Here is a 13,272-nt window from a genome sequence, read left to right as displayed (position 1 = left end):
TCATAAGCAGTGTTCAATTTTATTTTTAAAAATGCTATGAGCAATGATTCTGGATTAAAATGGCAAATTGAACACACTTCAATTTCATTCTCTTTAAAACTATAATAAAGTGATTTAAAAAAAGAAATTGGCAAAGACAGAGAGAATACAAGACTGAAATGCTACTTCGGACACTGGACATCAGATGAATGTGTGGTTTCAGACAAACAAAGCAAAGCCCTATGTTTGCAAGGGGTAAAACAACTTGCGTTACAGACCCCTTAAGAGACTTAGGAACTACCAGCACCTTTGGAAACAGGGGCAGTGGAGGTGGAGAAGGAAATGGGCTATAAGGAAATAAGGAGGAACTGGAGACGCATATTTGAGAAGCAGTTAAATCCCTTACTCCAGCAGAGATCTAGAGGATAACTGTCCAGAAAAGGTTAATGCAGAAGCATTTCTGTGGTAGAGGCTATAGGCACAGCTGCCTCCTCTGGCTCACTTCCTTCAGTTCTGAGCTCTTTGAAGGGGGATTACTGAAAAAGGCTCCTGTTCATTCTACTCTCAAACCTCCAACACCCCCCAATCCCACTTTTTTTCTTGAGACTGCAATAGAGCAAGGACCTAGCTGTCTTCTTCCCCACTGAGATGTCAGGACCTAGGAAAATGGCTCCAGATACACACAGAAGGTGCGCAATCGAATTTTTGAATGGTTATCATCACATGATACTCATCTATAAATAGCTGGCAATTCCTATAAATGGCTTTATTATATTTTAATATCTAATCCCAGGTTTTGCATCTTCATCCTTAATTTCCTAGCACCCTTGTATGCATATAGCTTAGATGATAAAAGCTTTTCTTCATATATGTTTGTCTCCCTCAAACACACACACAACATAATTACGCCCATATTGTCCTATATCCAATCTCAACAGGTTCAACTCCTTGAATTTCTCTTCAAATACATAATGGCCCCAAATGAGTTGGGGGAATGGCAGAACAGGTAATCCAGGCTCTGGTAAGTGAGATTCCAGATTCCAGACCTGTGGTGGAGAGGAGACTCTTAATAGGAGTTGCCCTCACTCGCAGTGTTCTGAGGAAGCCAGGGTGCAGAAGGTGCACTCAAACACTAAATCATTATTGCACAATCAACCCTTGCTCTGATGGGAAAGGTGGGTAAAGGGGACCTCAAGGAAAGGGAAAGCAGACATAAAGCCACTTAGCTTTCTAATCTTAGGTAGGGTGCACTTAAAAATGACTCAACTTCCACGGCTCATAGGCTGCTAACTTGATATTCTGCTGTCTTCTTCGACTCAAGTCTTATCTTCATGTGGAAGTAGAGCAGAAGTAAAGGCATCACGTGACAGTTTTACCAAGTGCCACGTGACTAACACAGACAGAAAACATGAGCTTAATGGGAATAGTGCTCACTGGAAAATTAGTTGAAGTAATATTATATAGAAGGCTACTTTTATATTTTTTTGGTCATAAAGTAAGCTAAGAGAAGACTCATATGAAAAGGTTTTTTATTAGAAAAGTTTTATCCATAGACTCTTTAAAGATACTGAGTAAAACTGATTTAAAAAAAATTCAACAAATGCTACGATTTACAAAAGGGAAATTTATAAATTAATACTTTTAAAGCCTCCTATTCCTGGGCTCTGTTACTATATCAGGAAATTTTACTTCTAAATAGTTGAAATTGCTCTTAGATTCATTTCTCGTCAAAACTTACCAATGTCATCATCCGTCCGGTCAATCGGGTCCTTCTCCAGGCAGTCCCGCACGATGTCCCTGCTCATCAGAGGGTCCGACGCTCTCTCAATATCTTCTTCGTCATCGTCGTCCTCAGAGTCCACTGCTGTTTCTGGCAACCCACTCAGGTCCATATCACCAGCCTCACTTTCTGTGGCCTTAAAACAGACCAAAACAAAATTTTAATTGGATTTACTGGGGTGACATCGATTAATAGAATTATAGAGGTTTCAGGTGTACAACTCTGTAACACATCATCGGCATATTGTATCGTGTGTTCACCACCCAAGTCAAGCCTCCTTCCATCACCACCTGCGCCTCGTTATCCTCTTCTACACTCCCACCCCCGTCCCTCTGGTAATCACTGTACTGTTTCCTGTCTACGCAAAACAATTTTTAAACTGTTTTAAGTAAATCTTTTGTACCCAAAAGAAATAAGAACAAATTTAGTTTAAAATTTTATTTTTTTATTATATCAATTTTCTGTAACAAAGTTACGTATATTCAACACCAACAAATGTTTATGTACCAGGCACTATGTAAAATAATTACTTCAACAAAATGAGTGATTTTATTTCCCATTAAATTTTTAGTTAGGGTTAATGACTTTATCTCAATATGTTTTATTTCCTATCTAAGCTATCATATGGCATTTAAAACAGTAAAATAAAAAAGAAAAAGATAGTTAATCTTTTACTCTATATTTTAAAAAAGAGAATAGCTTAAGGTCATGTTAATATTTTCTAAAGTTTAACAGAAGAATTTTAATCACATTTTTGGTTTGTTAGGTACCAGTTCCTGAACTAAAACATGTACATTCTAAGAAAAACCTAAGATGAAAAATAATGAAGACAGAATACCTACTTAAGATAGAATAATTAAAAACAGAAAACCTAATGTCTACAACAGCTCTCTAAACAAGGCCTTAGTAAATACTACTTAATAAATGCCTTCAGGAGCAGGGGTGCTCCCGCCAGGAGAGCAATGAGGCCCTGTGGCCAAGGTAGAGAGCATCAGCTGTGGCACGCTCAGAAACACAGTGCCTACTGAAGTTCAGAATTCACAGAATTGTCTCTCAACGCTAGAATGAAACTGAAGTAGAACTTGATGTGATGTAGTATGCCAAGGCTGTGATCAGAGAAACTAGGCCAACATTGCTGTTATTGGCACCTTATTTCTGAAGTCTAGAAATGTGACAATTTGCTAATGCTTGTACTGATTACATTTTCACTTGTTTCATCTTTACATCAAAGATGATCATTCATCACCTTGTATTTTCAAGTTTACAATCAGTCTTCCACATACACATTCTTTAATATTAGCCCGGAGTGAAGAAGAGACACTCCTGAAGACAGAAAATGCTTTTAAATAATATAGTTATGCAAGTTAAGGTTTTCCTTTGATTTGTAAACATCTAACATATGATAAGAGATAAAAAATATATTAATATCATCTCAATGAAATCATTACTATAATTTACCTGAATTATATTTGTCTTAAATAGAATCAAAAATACTTTCAAATGTGAATTGGATTAATCGCTCCAAAATTAAAACTTCTACTCCATTTGTGTAAATGATCATTAGTTGTTTTCTATTATGTGTACTCCAATCTTTAAGAAACTATTCATAAAATAACATTCACTAAAACAGTAACTTAGGCTATTTTTATTTAAATACATATATTTTTATTATAAAATACTACAGAATTCCTTTTAGTAATATGTTTGAAATAAAACAATAACTTCTTAGGAATAATATCACTTTCTCATAAGCAATGAGATGTCTGAAGACAGAGTGAAGTTAAAGTTTAATGAACAGCAACTGGTCTACAGAAGGGAATTCAACTTAAAAGGAATGCCTGGAACCTAGTGTGGAAATTTATTTTTGCTGCACGAACCCACTAACTCAGAGTTTAATTGTTCAAATCTCAGCTCTACCATTCACTATGTGACTTTAACAAGGTCCCTGAACCTCTATGAAACCAACTTTATTATCAGTAATCTGCCATTCATAGGACTCTTCTTGGATCAAATAGTGAAGAGAAAGCCAATTACAAAAGCTGCATCAACAGCTCCTCCCTCAAGGAGACACATTTTTCATTTCAGTGCTTGCACACCTTTCCCTTTCCCCATCGCTGCTATGAGACCCACACACAATTCACATCAGCAGATCTGTCAAAAAAACAACGCTCTGTTAAAACCCCAACCCCTAATATACTATGAAAAAATTTCTCTCAGGCTAACTGCACCCATAAAATTCTGGCTAAGTGGCTCATAAATTAAATGTAAGTAACTATATAAAATAATTATAAAAACAGTGATCCTATATTGAATGACTACCATGTATCTAGCACTATATTTGATGCTTTTAGTAAATGATAACCTTCATATCAATTAAGCAAATTAGATTACCATTATTTTTTAGATGAGAAAACAATAAGGGAAATTAAATAATTGTTCAATGTAAATAAAACAAAATAAAACCCAGAGATTGTGCTGGGACTCAAAATCTGGTCTGACTGATACAAACTACTAAATTCTTTGTATTATAATATTCTGCTCAGTTTTCTCAAAAGACTGTCTTCATAAAGAAAATAGTTAAAATATAATAGAGCAATGAAATGTTTTCTTGCTTCACTAAGTCATAAAATATACAGGTAAAATGTTTTAAAATATGTATTTGCATATAAACACAAAACACTTGCTAATTTTTAGCTCCCTCCAAACTATATTACTAAGATTCATACTAGTCTTGAAGGTCTTTTATTTCAAATAATGATATGCATACAAACACATAATATATAAAAGGTATCTGATTAGATTTGTCTCAGGAGAAATCTAAGAAGAAAGGCTTATATATTTTAGTTAGGCAAATAACTTCTGTCCTAAATTAATTTATCTTCCACATTTATAACCTAACATAGATTTAAATGCATATTATAGCTATAGTCAAGTCTCAAAAAACCTGTTAATATTCTCAGATCAATGCTGAAAGCTCTATGATTTTTTAAAAGGGACTACATCTATTAGCTAGCTTATTTTGCATTTTTAAAAGTTATTAAGAAAAAGAACTGAAGAAATATTAAATACAAAGTTCTAATAAAGTGTTAATTTTACTAAAATAAAAATAATTACTATACATGTTTTTTAAGTACTTAAAAATCAGTTACAAAAAAACCCTTCTGCTTATTTAATAACCTACATATATCCCCATGGTAAAGAGCTTAATAGTATTTTTGACGTAAATAAAATTTGTGCAGAATTTCAAACATACATATTTAACTCAAATAATACCTAAATATAGGCTAGACATAAATTTAGGCTAGAAAGTTATACTGAATGCTAGTGCTGATGCTAATTTAACTGATGATTTGACTTTGATATGTACATTGCAATATACAGAACATGCATCATAGAAATATATACTGGGAATCTATATGATCCTGTTAATCAATGTCACCCCCAATAAATTTAATTAAAAATTTAACTGAGAGAACACATTGAGTAGGAACTGCAGTCAAAGCCATATTTGTAGAAGGTATGAAAATATACTTCAACATAAGTGTAATATGCCTGCATCAAGTCTAGTTTGTGTTTCATAATTTTTGCTGTTCCTAATTTTGTATTATCAATGTTTTAATTTCAACATAGGCTTTAAAAATATGTATATGCTTAAAAGAAAGGAACAGTTCTTTAAAGCTCTTCATGTAGATTGTTAGATTTCTTTCCAAAAATTAACAGTCCTAATAGGTATAAGAGTACCTATGTATAAATATTCATAAGAAAGTCTGTGCTAATTTGACAGAATAAAAGTTTCATATTAAAATCCTCATATACTCAATTATTAATGTCTTAAATATTTTAAAGTATAGATATTTGCAGGTTCTCTTCTGAAAATTACCTACTCTTGCCCTTTAAATACTGTTATAATATGAGCTGAGTATTTTTATTAATTTGCATAAGTGAATTATATTGACTTTAAATGTCTCAATTGATCTTTTAATTATTAATTTTTTGATCATTCACTATGCCGTTAAGAGTTTGCTAATGCTTGCAATTTAATCTTAATTATATAAAGTAAGACTATAAAATGATTCCCCTACCCCAAAGAGCATTTATTGAATAAACCATCACTTTTTTTCATTGATCTGTGAGGTTTCCTCTAGTACACACTACATCCGTACATACTGAGTTCCATTTTGTTTGAACTCTCTGTTCTACTGATCTATTTTTGTACAACTATTTCCAGTCCACTTAGCCACTGTTCTGCTAATTACACCATTCAGCTAGGACCTTATCATGGCTAGAAATTGCATTGTCTCATATCACCAACTTAGCCATTCTGCTTTCTATCACCAACAACCTCCTACTAAAAAAGATTTTATTTACTTATTTTTAGAGAGAAGAGAAAGGAGGGAGAAAGAGAGGGAAAGAAATATCAATCAGTTGCCTCTTGCACACCCCCAACTGGGGATCTGGCCTGCAACCAACGCATGTGCCCTGACCGAGAATCAAAACGGCGACCTTTCAGTTTGTGGGACGATGCCCAACCCACTGAGCCACACCCGTGAGGGCCTGCCTCCTACTTTTTTTTTTTTGCTTGCTTCCATCTTCTATCTGCTTTCAAAGTAACTTTTCCCCCTGCCTCAACTAAAGCATGATCTTCAGTTTTCATGACTCTATTACTTCCTGGACTCTATCTAGCTTTCACCCTCCAGCTAATATTTCCTAGTCTAATATTTCAATCACATTCATTAAACACACCTGTACTGCATGCCTATGATTTTATGGCAGTATACTAGGCTCTGGAGAGAAAACAGAGATAAGACAAAAAAAGTTCCCTGGCTTTTGAGGCCTGTCGTTCTAGTCAGCAGAGAGAACACAGGAAGTAATAGTTAAAAATCTAAACAAAAGGACTAGTCACACCCTGACTGGTGTAGCTCGGTAGCCTGGGCATCATCCCACAAAGCAAAAGGTCATCTGTTCAATTCTCGGTCAGGGCACATGCCTGGATTGCAGGCCAGGTCCCTGGTCAGGGTGGATGTAAGAGGCAACCAATCAATGTTTTCTCTATACATCAATGTTCCCCTTCCTCTCTTTCTCCCTCCCTTTCCCTCTCTCTAAGAATAAATAAAAGGAAGGAATCAAAATGTAGGACCTACTTTTTAGAGGAAAATTAAAAGAAGGTGATGGGATTAGCCAAAGACTATATATGCACAACCCAAACACAGACGACCTTGTGGTGATGGCCAGAGGGAAGTGGGGCGGGAACTGTGTGAAGGTGGGCAAAGGTGGGTTATATGTGGAACATCTGTAATAGTGACAACAATAAAAATGAACTTTAAAGAACTTGCTGGGAAGATCGTACTGGGAAAAGAAAGACAGGAAAGAAAAGGAATCATGTTAGGAGAAAACATCCAGGCAGAAAGTATGCAAAAACAAAGGCCTGCAGTTAGAAAAAGCCTGGCATATTGCTCTATCCATTTTTATATTATAGTCAGTAACAAAACTTCAGTCCTGAGTGAAAACAAATCTTTGCTTTCTTTGTGCAAAGAAACTTACTTAAAAGGGCAGAGGGAAATCACTCCGTGTCTGAGGGCGCCAACCCAACTGAGCACACTGCTCTGGCCAATTTGCTTTCTTGCTCTCTGAAACTACCATTTCAAAACTTCTCTCTCCTTAAAACTCTCTACCAGTCAATCCTTTCACTCTCAACAAACGAACTCAACTCTTCAGAGAGTAATATAGAAGTCACCAGATAGAAACTCCTTCTCCCAAACTCCCTATTTCTGAACCCATCACAGTGTGTCCCTGTTAAAACAAAGGAGGGATTCTTTTCTTAAAGCCAATCATTCCACTTTGCTCTTGAATTCCTTTCCTCCCAACCTCTCAGAAAAATTATTCTACCCTTTTCTCTCTTGTACACAGCATTCAATTTCAACCCCTCTGTGTCCATCTGATGAGCATCTATACTCACTTCAATGTGACAGCTTTCTCCTAAGTCGGAACTGCACAAAGATTAATTGGGCTGCCATGAGAGATAGCTGCCCATTCCTAGAATTGTTCAAGAAGAAACTGGATGCTTGATTGATAGGAAAGAAGTAGAGAATTCACATACAAGATTCGTTACTAAACCAGATACATCTGTTAGGTTTCTTCTCACCTTAAGACTCTCTGATTTCAAGATGACAGATCCAATATATTGGGGATCTCTACTAAATGTTAAGTTGTGAATAGCCAATAACTAAATCCTTTGTTACATCTATGAATTTATATCCCTATGAAGGATATATAACCTAGGGATAGGCTACATGCCTGCCATCAAGTTTGAAATAAACAGCCTTGAAAGAAGTAGAGAATTCACATACAAGATTCGTTACTAAACCAGATACATCTGTTAGGTTTCTTCTCACTGACTTTGATCAGATGAAGAATATATTGGGGATCTTCTTTTGTTGTGAATAGCCAATTATCTTTGTACATCTATGAATTTATATCCCTATGAAGGATATATAACCTAGGGATAGGCTACATGCCTGCCATCAAGTTTGAAATAAACAGCCTTGAAACTCAACTAAAATGAATCAAAATACACAGTGAATCTCTTTCCCATCCACACGCCAAGATAAAGCCCAAGTGCAGGCTGCAAGCTCCACCCACATCAGAGCAACTTGAAATTCTAACCCACATTCTGGATCCCCAGACATTCTGATGGTCGCTGAGGACGGCAGAAGCACCATCAAGATTTTCCTCATGAGCTTACCCAGCCTCCTCAAGGTGACGGCACACAAAGGAAGCAATTCCCCTCTGAATATGCCTCAATAAATTATATAAACAACTTACTGCATTCTTACAAATTTACAGTCAGGTCAAATATATACAGTATATATTTGAAGAAAGCAGTGGTAACTTCTATAACCTCAAGCTGTATTCCCACTATAGATACTTAAAATGTATACAATCACCTCAAAGTTTACAAGACACAGGTTCTATCATGGTGTTTCAGTTAATATAAACTGAAGCACAGCTTTTACTTACACTGTTCATGGTCCTACTATAAATGATACTCTTGAATAAATGTTAAAAAAATAGCAACTTCTAAAAATAGGCAAATTCCATTTGAAAATGGAATTACTTTCTAAAGATGTAAATACAATTAACACTTAATTCATCAAAGTAGAAATTTGAAAAGTTACTTTCAAAAGCCACATTAGCTATATCTCTTACTGCAAAATAAGAGGGAAATTCTTAATCAGTTAAGAATCTGCAAAAAGTTGCATTTGTGGCTATCAATCATTAGTGTGCTTTCCATAATACCCTGGAATTATAAAAAAGTATGTAACTAAAAGCATATTAATTTTCTAATATCTATTCAACTTAGAACTTAAATAGGTTTTGCCCTAATGGTATTTTAAATGTTTAGTACTTCTAGTATTTTTTTTTCACATAGAAACTTATCACTGCTTAAATTTATCAATGACCCTAAGACTATGTTTCTAAGGAAATGTACTTTATCATTGTCTTATACCACAATTCCTAAGAAGCCAAGAATCACACTTTGTAAAGTATGTATTACATTTTCTTTGTTTGAAATCATGCAAAAATCCCACATTAGTAATATATAATAAAAGACCCCTCAAAGGACCTTCTTGTGTGGGCATTTTAGTGGCTTTTCTTAAATTTGCATTTTCTCACTTAATAAATTACTCATTAACAATAAAATTAAAATTATTTTGCTTTTAAAACATTTTTCTTGAATTCCATAGTTCTAGTTTCTTTTCCATTCATCAGTATCATAAAAATTTATTTTACACACATAGCTAAGTCTATCAATAATAAAAAATATAAGAAAAAAAGATCCAATCTTAATCTCTTCCTTTTGTCATACTCGAAACTTTTTTTCCTTAAACCTTATTATAAAAGCATAGTTTTGCAGTTTCCCCCTACAGTTTTGGTATAAAAAGTCATAAACCTGATACATTATACTCAAAATAATAATATAAAGTCAAGAGAAACTTTTCCATTGTAACCATTCTATTAAAAATTCTGATAACTGATAATAGCAGAGGCAATTCCAATTATGTGCTATTTCCTAAAACTAACTACAACATTTATGTTGTGTGAAGCATAAACATTAACATTTTATGTCTGTGAATGCACATATAATTACTTTATAGGTTCTATCAATAAATAATCATAAAACTCCTTAGAATGCAAGAAAATAAAGCAAATGACACATAAAACACCTTCTTACCTGGTAGATATCAGAAAGACTGCTGCTTCCAGAATCACTAGTGATACTACATCCTGAGTGGCTAGAAGAAACGTGGGTCACCTGTGGATGGAGACTATCAGTAAGGTGTAGTTTTGTGAAATCTGCAGGAAGCTACGGAAGGAGCAGGAAAAACTAGGATTACAATTTGAATCAAGAACTTCAACAAGACATTTAAGAATTATATTATACTCTACTCCACATCATTTGGGCAAGCATGTTATTAGGAAAGATCCTTCATTTCTTTTTTTAAATTCAGAAATTACTAAAGACTGTCCCATTTACCAAAAATCACAAAATAAACTTTTAAGTGTATGGGCACTCAATAAACCTCATATAATACCAAATTCAATGTGTAAACAGGTTTGTTTGGCAGTTAAGGTTAACTTGGGTAAGCATTTAATTCAATGAGCTAAAATTTTCAAATTACACACCAATGAGTAAATTAGCCTACTACTACTTGTTAGCTATCACAAATGCAACATTGTGACAAGAAACAGTTTAAATAAGAAAACAGATTTAAGGTTTTTTATAATTGCCAAAACACATTTAAAGATTATTTTTAAAAATGAGTATCTGGGAACTGATGAAGCATGGTATACACAAGTAACTATGCTAGGCTCTATGGAGAAAACAGAAAAGAATGCTCTCAAAGAACTTAGAATTCAGAAAGTTATGGACAACATTGACTTGTCTATTCACATACACAAATTTCTACTTGTTCAAGTTTAACCCTGAATAATTATAACCTCTATTGGGCAGATGTACTAAGCATCCTATCCTCTAAGTGCTTCCACCACTTTCACATATAGCTGAGAAAAGGCACTGAAAAGGGAGGGATTCAGCCCTGGCCAGGTAGCTCAGTTGGTAAGAGCATTGTCTTTGATATGCCAGAGTTGCAGGTGTGATCTCTGGTCAGGGCACATAGGAGATTCAAACAATGAATGCAGAATTACGTGGAACAACAAATCTCTCTCTCCCTCCTCCTCACTCTCTCTCTCTCTCTCTCTCTCTCTCTCTGAAAGCAATAAATTTAAAAAAAATTTAAAAAGGGAAGCATTCATACATTCGTTTAATGAGCAAGTATTTACTGAGCCCTTTTTCTCCTACTATGTGCTAGTCAGTGAATGATGGCAAGAAACTACTGCCCTTAAGATTCTTGTGCTCTTAAAAGTGATTATTAATCCTTTTGAATTAAAAAAAGATGCTATCTATATTATCACACTTGTAACACTACTGGCCAATAATTCACATGACATTTCAAAATAGATGCTAACTAACATCATGCAATCCTGATTAACATGCTCTTTCCTGCCTGCATATTGGTCCTTTTCAGCTGTTGACTAATAATAAATATATAAACTAATTGTTAAAACTTAAGATTTTATGTTAGCAACATTCCCTTCTTTTCTTCTGACCTTTAAAAACAAGATGCCATTCCACAGTTTAGAACAAGCCTCACAAGGGAGGCGGGGAGATGTAGATTTATGACAATGACCAACAGGTTTTGACACCTCTGAAGTCCCAGCAAAAGAAGCAAATGTATTTACATCCCACAATCATTCAGACCTCACTCAAGAAGCAGATCATAATACTTAGTTAATATAATCTGTACAGAAGTACTTCTTTAACTTCATGAGACACAAGGTATCCAAGGGAAAGAGTTTAATATGAATCTATTAGGGGACATATGATGATATGCCACGTAATGGATAAAAACATATGTTGGAGGAGCTCAGAGAAGTGAGATGCTTATTCAAATGTGTGAAATCATTATAAGCATGATGTATATACTGAGTGTATTTTTTTTAATTAAAGACATTGTTAAAATGTTAGGTAAAATTTGGGAGAATAACAATTTTCTTATAAGGAATGGACAAATACCTCTAAATTAAGAATTTATATATGTTTTATTCACAATGTGGGATTATGAAATAGTTACAGGATTTCTTCAGGAATACTTGAAGACAGAACTTTGCAGAGATGCATTAATGACTATGATTTTATATGTACTTCAGTAATAAATATCAGATATTAAAATAATGTGTTCAAAGCCAGGACAAAAAGCCTTCATCATCCTAGCCACATTTCCATTTAATTCAGTCATTCGCCTCAAAGGCAGCTGGGGAAACATTACTCAACGGCTCAATGATTTTAAAAGGCATCAATCAATACGTGCAATTCCAGAACAACAAACTGATTTCTATTGATTATCTTTTATAGACATGACTTGGGTTGACATGTACCACATAGTATGATTTTTAAAAATTAACTTAAATATATCAAATGCAGATATAACTACCTAATGGATTTTTACTCACTAAAAAATGACTTATTTAAGCCACATAGGACACTTCTCTTAAGTACCCATCAGTTGGTCATCTTTCCTGACCAAGAATTCACTGTGTGAAAAGCAATAGGAGTCATAAGAACTCTAAATCTAATAGACACAGATTAAGCTTTTTTATTTAAACCACAATATATTCATCTATGTCTACTTGCAGTCACAAATAGCTTAACACTATAAAGGCTATTTAAAAGGAAAGAAATGTTTTCACTCTTAAGAATTCAATTCTAATTTTATAAATATTTATTGAGTACCTGCTATGTTAGACTCTGTGTTATGGACAGGGAATATCAAGGTGAATAAGACATTCCCTATTCCCATTGTAACTTCTGTACAAAAATCACTGAAATAGGTTTTATGCATAATAGAAAAATAAATCAGTTTTTCAAACACAGATATCTCCTCAGCACCCCCTATGTTCCTTGCAAAAGAGCATGAAATAATGTTATATTAAACTTAGAGTAAGTAGATGCTATGTTTACAAAAGCTTTAAAAATTTTCCCATAAATTGGGATAACTGTATCATGGTTAAATTTCACTCACAGTAGACATCGGCCAAGGTGATGGTTTGGGAGAAATTTTGGAAGCTGTTCCCATAAGGGAAAAAGAGTGCAAAATGCACTGACTTGGGCCAGCCACAAAACTCTATTAGAATAGAGCCTGAGCCCATGCCTAGGAGAAATGGGTTCAGGAAACAAATGAACTATACAGGGACTGGGAGTCAGGGCCAAACAGTGGCACAGGCACCCATGTTTAAACCTGAGGGCAACAGGGTAACACAAAACCCCTAAGAAGACAGTAACTCATAGTCTTAGTAAATATACCAGAAGTGCGAGCACGACATGCCAAAGACAACAAGATTTATTTATTCCAAACTTTTCCAGGTTTGATGCAGTGCCTCTTTAAATTACCATC

General features: G+C 34.5%; 1 protein-coding gene across 6 annotated transcripts in view; it reads right to left on the bottom strand.

Moving 5' to 3' along the window:
* RAPGEF2 (Rap guanine nucleotide exchange factor 2) overlaps positions 1-13,272 on the bottom strand; it is a 215,562-nt gene that overhangs the window by 38,090 nt on the left and 164,200 nt on the right. For all 6 annotated transcript variants that reach the window (XM_054576101.1, XM_054576099.1, XM_054576102.1 and 3 more), the window contains 2 exons: positions 9,993-10,124; positions 1,718-1,895 (listed from right to left, as the gene is read on the bottom strand). In XM_054576101.1, coding sequence (XP_054432076.1) covers positions 1,718-1,895; positions 9,993-10,124 — 310 coding nt within the window. The remainder of the gene's footprint in view (positions 1-1,717; positions 1,896-9,992; positions 10,125-13,272) is intronic.

This window comes from Pteronotus mesoamericanus, unplaced genomic scaffold (assembly GCF_021234165.1).
Source record: "Pteronotus mesoamericanus isolate MK-2021 breed Mesoamerican mustached bat unplaced genomic scaffold, CSHL_Meso_final contig_32, whole genome shotgun sequence".
Classification (NCBI taxonomy): Eukaryota; Metazoa; Chordata; class Mammalia; order Chiroptera; family Mormoopidae; genus Pteronotus; species Pteronotus mesoamericanus.
This window is presented reverse-complemented; position numbering and strand designations above follow the sequence as displayed.